This window comes from Carassius carassius, chromosome 42 (genome assembly GCF_963082965.1).
Source record: "Carassius carassius chromosome 42, fCarCar2.1, whole genome shotgun sequence".
Lineage (NCBI taxonomy): Eukaryota > Metazoa > Chordata > Actinopteri > Cypriniformes > Cyprinidae > Carassius > Carassius carassius.
Genome location: NC_081796.1, coordinates 24,514,926 through 24,527,186, shown reverse-complemented (window position 1 = coordinate 24,527,186; position 12,261 = coordinate 24,514,926). Strand labels below are relative to the sequence as shown.

Genomic DNA, 12,261 nt, shown 5'->3' with positions numbered 1-12,261 from the left:
AGTGTTTCCGCCCGGACCGGAAAAACAGAACACCGGAACTTCCGGTAGCGCCGTAAGAAGGAAAATCAGGGAATTCGATGCACCTGTGCCTAGTTAGGGACAGCGGTTGGTGATTGGAGGATACGCTGGACAAGGCAGTACTTAAGGCCAAGTTATTTCACAGTCTGGGAAGCTCTCTTTGGTGTGTGTGAAGCACTGGGTTGTGCCCGTCTTGGTACGCTGCTGGTAGCTGTCTAACTCTCTCTCTCCCTCAGGCTGGAATTGTATGATTGTGAAGACATCGCGAACCTTAAAGGTTGAGAAGTGAACAGATTATACGGCGAACTGAGACGACGTGAAAAAGGGGATTGGAAGTGGCATTGATGTGAGTACTAAGAGCCAGTCGAAAGTGCCCTGTATATTGACCTGGCGTTGTGTAGATCTCTCCAGGAGGAGGAGGGTGGCCCTACCCCTAATATAGTGTGGTGGGAGAGCCGAAGGAATACTTATTGAAGTAGTCGCAACGACGACATCACTAGCTAGGCCGCATATTCCATCGCCAGATCCGAACCAAGCGAAGTGAAGGAAGACGGGTGTCCTTTCCGTACACTGAGTGTGGTGGGTGAGTCTTCGTGCTGTGAAAACCTATAATTTTGACGTGGTGTTGTATATTGCTGTGGGCTGCTGTGTATTGCCGTGTGTCCTGTCAGATAAACCCCCGCCTTCACGCACTTCGGCGTGGGAGGACAAGGAGATTGCTGGCCCTAGCCTAGTTCAGTACAGTATATGTTGTGAGCGTGCTTCAGATCTCCGGAGATAGCACGGTACGCTGTGTCCAGCCCAGAGGTGAAAGCCATCCAAAGCAGAGTAACTGTGTTTTGTGTCCAAGTTGATACCTGTGGAGAGGAAAGGAAAGAGAGTGAGTAACACAAGGAGAAACAGAGGAAACCTGTACTTACAGTACGCTGTGTTCAGCCCAGAGGTGAGAGCCATTCAAAGCAAACTAACTGTGCTATTGTGCCCAAGTTGATACCTGTGGAGAGAAAAGGAGAGAGAGAGTGAATAACACGAGGAGGAATAGAGCGAACCCTGTACTTACAGTACGCTGTGTCCAGCCCAGAGGTGAGAGCCATTCAAAGCAAACTAACTGTGCTATTGTGCCCAAGTTGATACCTGTGGAGAGAAAAGGAGAGAGAGTGGGTAACACGAGGAGAGACTGAGGAAACCTGTACTTACGCCGCTGCCTGTGGAGAAAGAGAAAGCGAGTGAGCACCCAAGGAACGAACTGTGTGAACCAGTACTTACTGTGAGCTGTAATCAGCGAAGAGGTGAGAGCAAAACCAAGCTGAACTAACTGTGCCTGTGTGTCCCAGCCGCTGCCTGTGGAGAAAGAGAAAGCGAGTGAGCACCCAAGGAACGAACTGTGTGAACCAGTACTTACTGTGAGCTGTAATCAGCGAAGAGGTGAGAGCAAAACCAAGCTGAACTAACTGTGCCTGTGTGTCCCAGCCGTTGCCTGTGGAGAAAGAGAAAGAGCGTGAGCACCCAAGGAACGAACTGGGTGAATCAGTACTTACTGTGAGCTGTAATCAGCGAAGAGCCGTTGCCTGTGGAGGAAGAGAAAGAGAGTGGGCACCTCGAGAACGAACTGTGTGAACCAGTACTTACCGTGAGCTGTATTCAGCGAAGAGGAGGAAGAAGGAGGGCGCTACGGATACCTAAGACTCAGGCCGGGGCCCGAGCCCCACGCCCCGGATCCCCGTGGCCCCCTTGCTCCCTGACCTCTTCCCGGCCATAGCCCATCTGGAGGGCCGAGTTAGAGTTTAGTTTTAATTGCCCTTTCCCTATTCCCTAAGCTATTTTTAAATATTTAAATAAAGATTGTTTTATCACTTACTTGTTCTCGTGTTGCTTGGCCATTGGGTCGGGTTTGGGGACCTCCTCGAGGTGGAAGTTGAGAAGGGGTGTGGCTTAGTTAAAGCATAGCCAGCCCCTGGGTGTGACAATTACATCCTCAATCATACCATCAAGCTGTCAGTCTGTTCACTGAGGATTTCTCATGTCCTCCATGATACCATGACTAATTAATTAGCTCCATTCTCAGCAGACTTTCTTTAGTTCTCCTCTCCTCATCTACGGACTGTAGTAATTTCCTTAGCTAGTCTCTCTCTCTGCATCCTGAAGCTAACAGCCAACATGAAATTGCATGTACAATGGACCCTATTTACTTTAATACATACTCCTGGTCTTATTGTGCACGTCAAGATTCAGTGCATGTTTTTCCAAAAAAAAAACTCTCATCATAATTGCCTGAGAAACAAGGTTTCAAATGATGGTTATAATAGCCAAATAACCGTTTTGGTTTTATTTTACTGTTATAGTTAATGCAGCCTTTCTGAATTGCTGCCAGTATTAATACAGACATTTAATGCATATTAACATTCAATTTTAAGACAGATTTTAAGAATCTTTACCATTGGGTTACATGGAGATGCTATGGAGGGTGAACTTGAACTTCAGCTTTCACGTCCCTGTCAGAAATCCTCAAAAGTGTGTGCCGGTGGTTTTTGAGTTGGGGAACAGAACCCCACAATCCACTGCAAACTCACATTCTGATACATAATGCTCACATTGCAAGATCCAATCAGCTCCTGAAGAATAAATCCAAATCCCGCCCTACATTTTCTCCTGTTTCATGTACTAATACGTCACTTTATGCAAGTGAAATGCGAACGTCTCTGTCCTTCAATGCTCTTCCTCTCTCTGATTCTCAGTCTCCTGAATGCCAGCCAGCTATGTGATATCATTGATTTCCCTACATGAGCTTGGTTACCATGGTAACGGTAGACTCCCCTCCCTCTTTCTCATTCCAGTGGTGTTTGGAGACGATGGATGCAGCCAGACGGGCAAATACACAGAGCAAATACAAGGAATGATGGAGAGATTCCAAGAGGAAAAAGAAAGAGTGGATTGATCGAGAGAGAGAGAGAGGGATGGCTGAAAGAAAAGAGCAATTGGCCATATGGATTTGTAAATAGGTGCAAATATAAGCTAGACTTGTACATTTTCTAATGAGAATTTCAGTGTTTGTGCATTTGAAAGTTAAGTGTTAAGGCCTGTTCAGACTAGGAACGATGACTATAAAGATAACTATATCAGTTAAAACTAACATTTTTGAACATTGTCTTGGTTACTAACTTAAATAAATGACTGGATTTACGTTGAACATTAACTGTCCAAGCCTTAAATTGTTTAAAACAATTGTATTAATTGAAAAAAAATGCTAAAATAAACTTTAGTATAAATATTAAATAAAATATTATTTTAAAATATTGCATTGGCAACTAACTAAAATAATTACTAACAAAAACATTTTATATATTTTTTAAATCATAAAAATAACAAAAAGCACATACAATTATTAAAAATGAAACTAAACCTGAAATTAATCTAAAATTAAAAAATATGAGTAAAAAATTTACAATGGTTACTATGTGCTAGCTTATTAGTCCAGGTCACAACAATGGAATTAACAACTGTGTTTCTGTGTGTGTGTGTGTGTGTGTGTGTGTGTGTTTATATATACTTTAGCAATTATTAGATTATTAAAGTATATTTTACAAGAAAAAACGATTTAGTTTTTCTACTTCAGAATTCAATGTTTAATTCAGTGTGTTACTTGTCTTTTTTGTACTTATGAAATTTACCAGCAAGGTTTGAGTGGAAATTTGTTCTACACCATTTCTTTCCAGTGAATATATACACACACTCCCAGTATGTGCAATAACAGTAGAGATGGTTGACTTATCAAGAACCACCCTACTAGAGAAAAAAGAATGACTGCAAAGAGGAGGAGGAGGATGAAAGAGATAATTAGAGGTGGGAGGAAGTATGACAGACAGAAGAGGAGACAGGAACACAAAAAACGGAGAACAAAAACTATGACAGGCGGAAAAACATTCATCAAAGGGTTTTTTTTTCAATATTTAAACATAGAGCATAAATATAGAACAGCATTTTTGGAACATTCATTTTAAGGTAGCTGTGTGGAATTAGGACAAAACGGGCCCTGGTTCAAACCTGCATCTCCCAAACGAGCACAAAGGCTCAACATATCTGGAGTAGATATATCAAATAGACACAGACACAGATAGTCGCGTGTGTTACCTGCTGCCGTGCACAGTTGGTGTTGACCAGCGTGGCGGCGTGCTGCGGAGGGTATTTGTTTCTCTGATGCTCCGTGTCGCCGCTCTTGTGGAGCTTAGCAAAGGCCTCCATGTCGGGGTTAGAGAGGCGGCGTGTGTTGCTGCCCAGAGTGTGATAGCGGCGCTGATATTCAGCATCATCCCCACGCAACATCACAAGCTCTTTATCTTCTAGTTCTCCCTCTCTCCTTCTCCCTCACAAACCTGTGGAGAGGAATACGTAGAAAGCAAAAGGTCAAGAGCTGGATATTTGGTATGTTGAATGGAGCAGTTGTATGTATACACACTAAAGTTTGCAAGATTAGGATTAGAGTGTCCCAAGACATTGTATTACAAAATATGATGACTAAAGTGACTGGATGGTATGTTTTTTCTGATGCAATTTGTATGTTTGTAGGCTAATATTACTCACAACCCCATGTGCTACAAATGTGGACTAGAATCTCTGCTGTCTTTCCATGATGATCTTTTGATGATGTTGTAGTATGTCCTAGTTTCGGTGTACTGGCTTACTGTATACTTATAATTACATGCTTTGTTATCACACATACAAACACACACTTTTCATAACATACTCTTTGCAAAAGTATGCAAAGCTGGATTCAGAGATGTTTTTATTGTTAACTAAAACTAAACTATTAAAAATTATATTCATTAATTGCAATAAAGCTGAAATAAATAAAATAAAATAAAGCAGCAATTCAATTCAATTAAAAATGACATACAGTTAAATTAGATAAATAATAATACTAAATAATTTTACAATCCACAGGACTATGTAAATGTACTGGCAAAAAAAGAAACAATTAACTTAAAAAAAAAGTAGTGAGCATTATTTAAAAAAAAATTTTTTAATGAAATGGGTTAGCAATTACCTGAAATAAAATAAGTTTCAATTCAAGTACTAAATAATAATACTAACCAATCATGTAAATTTACTGCCAAAAAAAAGAGGCAATTAAATGATAAAAGTGGTTAACACTATAAAAAAAATATTTTTTTAATGAAATGGCATGGGCAACTACTGTACCTGAAATAAAATAAGTTTCAATTTAAATATAATTGTTTTTAAATTAATAATAATAATACATAAATCAATGAATTACAAAGCTATAGAGATCAATTAATACAAATGACAAAAAAATAAATAAAACAGAAATATAAAAAAGAAAGCCAATTTAAAATATTAATAAATACTATAATAGTATTATGTACAAATATTTACAGGTACAATCAGATTTCCCTAACTTTGAATCAACCAAAGCTGTTTTATAAATAAAGGTTTAGAAAAAAAATTTTTTTTTTGCTTCACTTTCACGTTTATGTAAGTGCTGTACAATTTGTCAACGTTATTAGGCACTATAAAATCACAGAGCAAAAAACTACCTCATAAGATAAAAAATAAAACATGCAAATAAAACTATAAACAACTAAAAGAAAATTTAAAAAAGTGTATTTTGTTTGCTGTGTATCTTCTCAAATAGAAATTACCTATGCAAAACATGCCAGCATGTTGCTATGGTTTTGCTAAGGTTCTGAGTGTTTTTAGAATGTTGCTATGTTATTGCCTGGTAACCAAACAAAGTCCACGACAAAAAGAGTCAAAAGGTTCCATCTTTGACATTTTAAAACATTATAATTCCTACAGTTCATGTTCATGTTATAGCAGCATGAGTTTGTACAAATCAGTAACCGAAAGAGCGAGCAATAATAATATTCCTTCCATTAGCGAATATCCTTATGAACTGACAGTAAAGCAACCGTATAAAATGACACTGATGTCTTCACACAGCAGTGTATGATACAGTCATATCTCTCAAACCCAACGGGAGGGAAAACTGACGTGTTAAAGGAGGGAAGAGGAAATCAGGGATGTAGATATAAGACGGCGAGATGATGGGACAGAAATTGTCTGATGATGTGATAAAGGTTGAACGTGAACATACCTACGCCTGGCAACCGCGTGCTGATCGAAGAATTATGATTTGTGTGTTTGTGTGTGTTTTGCTGGAGGATATATAGCACAGTGAGCTCCAGCACATGTCAGCCAACATTAACACTGTCTGACCTGTCAAACTGAGAAACACACACAATACCACTATAAAGCCGAGAATGATGTCATGCACACAGAAAATCATTATACAACCAGAGAGAGATGCATTTAGCTAATTTCTGCATTGCATTAACATGCAGCTACAACATGAGAGCTTAAATAATAAACAATAGGAGCACAGAGCAACACAATTATTTGTAAAAATAATAATAAAAAAAAATTATATATACAAGTACTAATTAAATGAGTGAATTAATAAAGAAATAAAAAACAAACAAGTAAAGCAAATAACAAAACAATATAAATTAATTAAAAGGCAATTTACTGAAAAAGTGGTGAACACTTAAAAAAGATAATACATAAATGACCTACTAATTGAATGACTAACAAAAAATTAAAAATAAATAAAATAAACTAACTAAATAAAAAACAAATAAATAAAAAAAGAATATAGCTTAAAACTTACTTGTTTTAAGTTTTTAAAATGTATTTAAAAATATAAAATTACTAATTAATAAACAAATAAAACTAAATGTAAAATATATGAATAATATTATTAAAGAATAAATAAATCAAATGTATTTATTTTCAGGAACTCTACCTTCCAGTTTGCAGCTTTAAAATAAATAAATAAAAAATCTGGTCAAAATAGTGCATTGCATACCTCAAGAAATTCTAGCCGGTCGAATGTGAAAATGAGCTGGAGAAAACTACTCATAAGAAACTTGGAGAACTCCAAGTTCTCCAAGAACCAAGAAAAGAAATAAGGAGCAACTCATAAGAAAAATGTTGTTTTTCATAGGTGTTGTGGAGACATAACACCCACCGAGCTCAAAATAGAGGCCCAAACTAATAAAGACACCCAAAACAACAAAACCCACAGAAGAGATGGGAGATCAGAGGAGAAAACATTATATTATCATACCGCTGAGAGGAAATGGAGAAAGCGTTTCAGAGAGTGAGAAGAATAGAATAATCCACATATAATCATAAAGTCCTTTATATGCTGATCTACCACATGAGCTTTTAAACCTCCTCTAACCAGAGCCGTAATTAATGAGATGGACAAGTGGGTGGAGACTACAGCAATTAACCAATGAGAGAGTGGCTGGGTCTCTTGCAGCATGAAATTATATTTGAGTATTACAAATCATTATTTCCATATTTAAAAGTTATTATTTTCAGGAGCATTTACATTAAAAAGTACAAAAAAGGTAAGGCAAAAACAATAAGAAACAGAAAGCTGAAGTAGAACAGTTTGCTCTTCCATCTCATTATATACGGTCTGATGCTGATTGCTGAAGGAACCGCACTATTGAACTTTCTAGGTACACAAATCGTGTCTGTTGGTATGCAAACAGTCTTCCCAGCTGGGCTAACAGTGCCTGACAAATGCATAAATGTAAAGTATAATTCATGTCTGTACCATAAACAGTGAGAAATTAGTTCAGAATGTTTGGTTCAATGGCATATTATTTCTATCAAACTAAAATAGCAAAGCAGTACAACATTTAAAGCCATTCTAATAATTAGAGTTACACACTTTAACTTTTAGGCCCATTTTCATTAAGTAGAACATACCACTGTGACAACCAATCAGCAGCTAGCTAGCAGAGCCCTCAAAGGACCAATCAGTGCTTTGCAGAAGCACATAATCAGTTTGTCAATATTTGTAGTATGAAATGCCAGGTTTATTAAAAAGCTAGATTGATTCTATTCTCTCTTTACTTATTCTCTGTCCTTGGTTATAACCGCAGGCATCATGCATTCATCTACAATGACAACAGAACCCATGTAATGTCCGTGTGTTTGTGTGTGATACAGATAGAGTGCACAAAGATTGATTACAGCCCAATTTTAACACTCCTCAGATAGACACATAAACCAAGTGTGGTGTGACAAGTGTTTTGACCCCCGGACGCCTCTAAGCAGGTATGAACGATCGGTCGTAAGTGTCGGGGGATTCTGGGAATTCTTGCCTGAGGGGAGTCAGTAAAAGGACCAGAAGATTAATGATCCATCGTTTAGTGTCAGGAACAGATGAGAGATGATGAAAGCTGGGTAAAAAAATAAAAAAATTAAACACAGGAAAGACACTGGGGTTCATTAGAGGATTGTGAAGAAATTAAGTGCTCTTTCACAATATGAAATTAAAATTATTTATTGAGTTATTAATTTATTAAATATATACAATTAAATACTAACTTACAGTATATAATTTCTAACCTGATTACTAAATTAACTAGGAAATTAAATGGATAAAAAAATTGAATCTAAAAAATATAATGTAATATTTCTGGAAATAATATGTATGCTGTATCAATGAAAAACATATGATATCATTTATTTAAACTTGCTGATTTAACTGAAGAAAAATTTTGTAAACTGCATCAATGAAAAATTAAAGAAATCAATTATTTACTTAACTTATTAATTTAATTATAGGGAATTATATGAACATATAAAAATATAATATAATATTTCTGGAAATAATCTGTACACTGTAAATTTACAAAGAAATCGGTTAATTAGACTTTAAGAAATTATATGAACTATAAAAAATACATAAATACATTTCTAGTCCCGTTTCAGGGCTGATTGTAATCTTAGAATGTAATGAGAAACACCCCAGAATCCTTGACCACATCGGGGGCGTGTCCAGTGCTTCTGATTATGACATCACAATGGAGGTCATCGCTCATGGTGACGGTGACCTCGCTATTAAACACTGCAATAGATACTGTACACACACACCGTTTGTGTGTCATAGAGTGAGCAAACAGGCTGAGATGAGAAAGAAAGAAAGAAAGAAAGAAAGAAAGAAAGAAAGAAAGAAAGAAAGAAAGAAAGAAAGAAAGAAAGAAAGAAAGAAAGAAAGAAATAGAAAGTTGCAATACTATGATATCATAATACAGAAATCTAAAAGAGATGATCCATCATCTACAGGTGTTTAATAAAGCAGTCTGGTCTGTGCTGGACTGTGCTGGAATAACCAGTCCAGCAGCACACAGTAATAGGGAAGTTCATCTAAAGACCCCTAACAAGAGAATGAAATTAAAAGAAAATCAGAGAACATATGCAAAGCCTAACGCTGTTTGACAGCAATTTACTGAGCTGTTACAACATCTGCACCCCAGAAGTGAATCTCATGATCTGTTAACAGGCTCTACTACTAGGGGTCACCATCTATCAGATATATGAAATCACACGAATCAGTGGGAAAATGTTTTTAACAAATGAAAAATAAAGTCTGAGGGGCTCATTTTAATGCAAAGTTAGATTTAACTCTATATAACTGTTTAAATGTTTGTGGTTGGTAAAATCTTTTAATGTTTTTGAAAGTAGTCTCTAATGCTCAGCAAGACTGCATTAATTTGATTAAAAAATATAGTAAGAACAGTAATATTATGAAATAATATTATAAATTAAAATAAATGTTTCCTATGTGAATACTTTTTAAGATGTAATTTATTCATGTGATGCAAAGCTGAATTTTCAGCATCATTACTCCAGTCTTCAGTGTCACATGATTATTATCAATGTTGAAAACAGTTGTGCTGCTTCATATTTCTGTAGAAACCCTAAAACATTTTTGTTAGGATTCTTTGTTGAATATAAGTTTAAAAAAACATGTTTATTTGAAATAGAAATCTTTTGTAACTTTATAATGTTTCACTGTCACCTTTGATACATCCTTGCTGAACAGAAAGTACTAATCAGAGGCCACTGTCTAATTTATCTATTTAGTAATTTATCAGACGCTTTTATCCAAAGTAACTTACAAATGAGGAATTCGTGTAATTCCTACATTTTTCTTGTTTTTTTTTTAAGTAAGCACATTTAATTTTGATCATATTTTATGTCATTGTGCTTCTCAAGTGTATGTTTCTTGATTTAAATATAGATATTTGTACTGGACATGAAATATGAAGAAAATCACATTTTGCTGTGCAGTTCTCAAGTTCCTCTCAGGAAATTAGGGCACAAGAAATGCACGATTCCAAATTAAAGATATCATGATACTGAAGTGATGATGTCATAGAAGAAATGAACGAGCAATCATAACTTGAGGCTGATATTTCAGAGTACATGAAACACCTGCTGGAAGGTGAAAGTCTGATTAGATATTAATCAGCGTTAGCAGATAAACCAGCGGGACATAAACATGCACTCGCTAAAGTGGAAGATGGAATAAAACTCCAACTAATTCTGCTCGTTATCCAGCACGCAACTTATTACGCACACACAAAGAGGCATGTTGCTTTGGGAAAATAACGAGGAAACTAATTATAAGTATGAGCATTAAATCATCACGGCAATAGCTGAATGTTAATTAATTTCGCCATGAGGAGAAACCCATATCACGAAAAATCGTCAGTGGACTGAGATTTCACACCAGTAGATTTAAATGCGGCACAAGATCTGACCCCTCGCCACTACATTTTAATTAACATCTCTCCCTCTGTCTCTCAGGACTCTCTCGGTGGAGACAGGATTCAGTTTAACCTTTGACCTTGTGACATACCGCCCGCAGGAGGCTCTAAACAGCCAGAGATTGAGGATTGACACTAATGTAGCCGTTCTCAGGGTCAGTCCTCTCATGAGGAGCATCGCCGGGTTTCAGAGGACGAGTCTTAAATGAATAACCATCCTATCCGCATGGTTCATCAGCAGTAAAACATGTTACGCTGACCTCAGTGGCATCTAGCGATAATGAAAAGCAGATTTAATGGCTACTTGAGGCCACTGTAGCGCTTTCATCTGTAAGCATGCATGTAAAACCGTCAGTGTGCATATGGACTTCAAAACCAACATATGGGGTCACAGATGCTGTAAAAGAATCAGAAACATGTCCAGAAGACCAAGCTAAATATGCATGCTCATTAACCTGTAACAATCAAAGACAGCATAGAGAACACCAGTCATTCCACATTTTAACAAAGCTGAAAGGAACTAGTGGCATAAAATCTAGCCTACTTTGTTGCTTATTCTAGCAAAATATGATGCACTATGCACTTATACACTATGTACTCAAACTAATCCCCAGTTATTCATAATGTCAAAATCATACCTTTTAAAGTGCCCCTAATTACCTTTCATGCAGTGTGTAACACAGTGAATGAAAACATCCTGCAAAGGTTTAAATCTGAAAATGCCCTGTGTATAAAGTTATCGTCTCTCAAAAGAAAGTCGACTCTGAATCATTGAAACGAGTCATTTTTAAAACCAATCCAATGCCATTTCACGTTGACGTCCACATTAAATATAAGCATATTACCCACCCATTTGTTGGTTTGAATGAAAATGCAAATTCATTCCTTGCCACTAGGTGTCGCTTTTGGAGCAGTAAAATAGCGGTTTCCCTGGTAACGCTGTACACAAAGCAGCACTGCGCTCACAAACACTTTTATCAGGCATTACAGGCACAATGACATTAAAATGAAAACAATCGGAGCAATCACCACAGATTAGTGTCACGCAAAGGAGGGGTTTGGAAAAATTCATTGTTGAGCGAATCTTTTGGGAGTCGATGATCAAGTAAGGTTAAAAATAAATGCATATTATCAGACAATGAAAGTGTTTTTATGTCAACCTGTTGCTGGGGACTCCCAAAACCAAAATATGAACATTTCATTACCCATAATATGGGCACTTCAACCCTGATTTAGTTTTAGTGGACTGATAACGACCGTTCAATCAGAGACATTTTGACTCCTAACACATGAAGACTTAAAATGCCAGTGTAACAGTGCTAATTATACTATTTCTCACTCAAAAACATGCTCCAATGTCCTTGTTTTACTAGACAGACAATGGACAAACAGAGAGAAACACGGCACATTATACGAAAAGTATGAATGAAGGAATTTCAGTGCCCACTTCATCATGACATGAGAGAATGAAGAGATGATTTAGGCCCACAATATTTTTTGAGCATGTGCGTGAGATGCATGCAAGAGGTCTGAGCTTTTAAAAATACTTGCACAGCTCCAGGGTCATTTAACAGCCAGTGACTTCAAAAAT

The 12,261-nt window shown here is 36.8% G+C and overlaps 1 protein-coding gene across 5 annotated transcripts in view; it reads right to left on the bottom strand.

The window, feature by feature from the left end:
• LOC132124290 (SRC kinase signaling inhibitor 1-like) overlaps positions 1 to 12,261 on the bottom strand; it is a 65,293-nt gene that overhangs the window by 40,415 nt on the left and 12,617 nt on the right. For 4 of the 5 annotated variants that reach the window (XM_059535242.1, XM_059535244.1, XM_059535243.1 and 1 more), the window contains exon 2: positions 4,147 to 4,388. In XM_059535242.1, coding sequence (XP_059391225.1) covers positions 4,147 to 4,338 — 192 coding nt within the window. In that variant the 5' untranslated portion in view covers positions 4,339 to 4,388. Of the gene's footprint in view, positions 1 to 2,453; positions 2,712 to 4,146; positions 4,389 to 12,261 lie in introns of those variants that run through there. The other variant, XM_059535246.1, reaches the window with a different exon arrangement.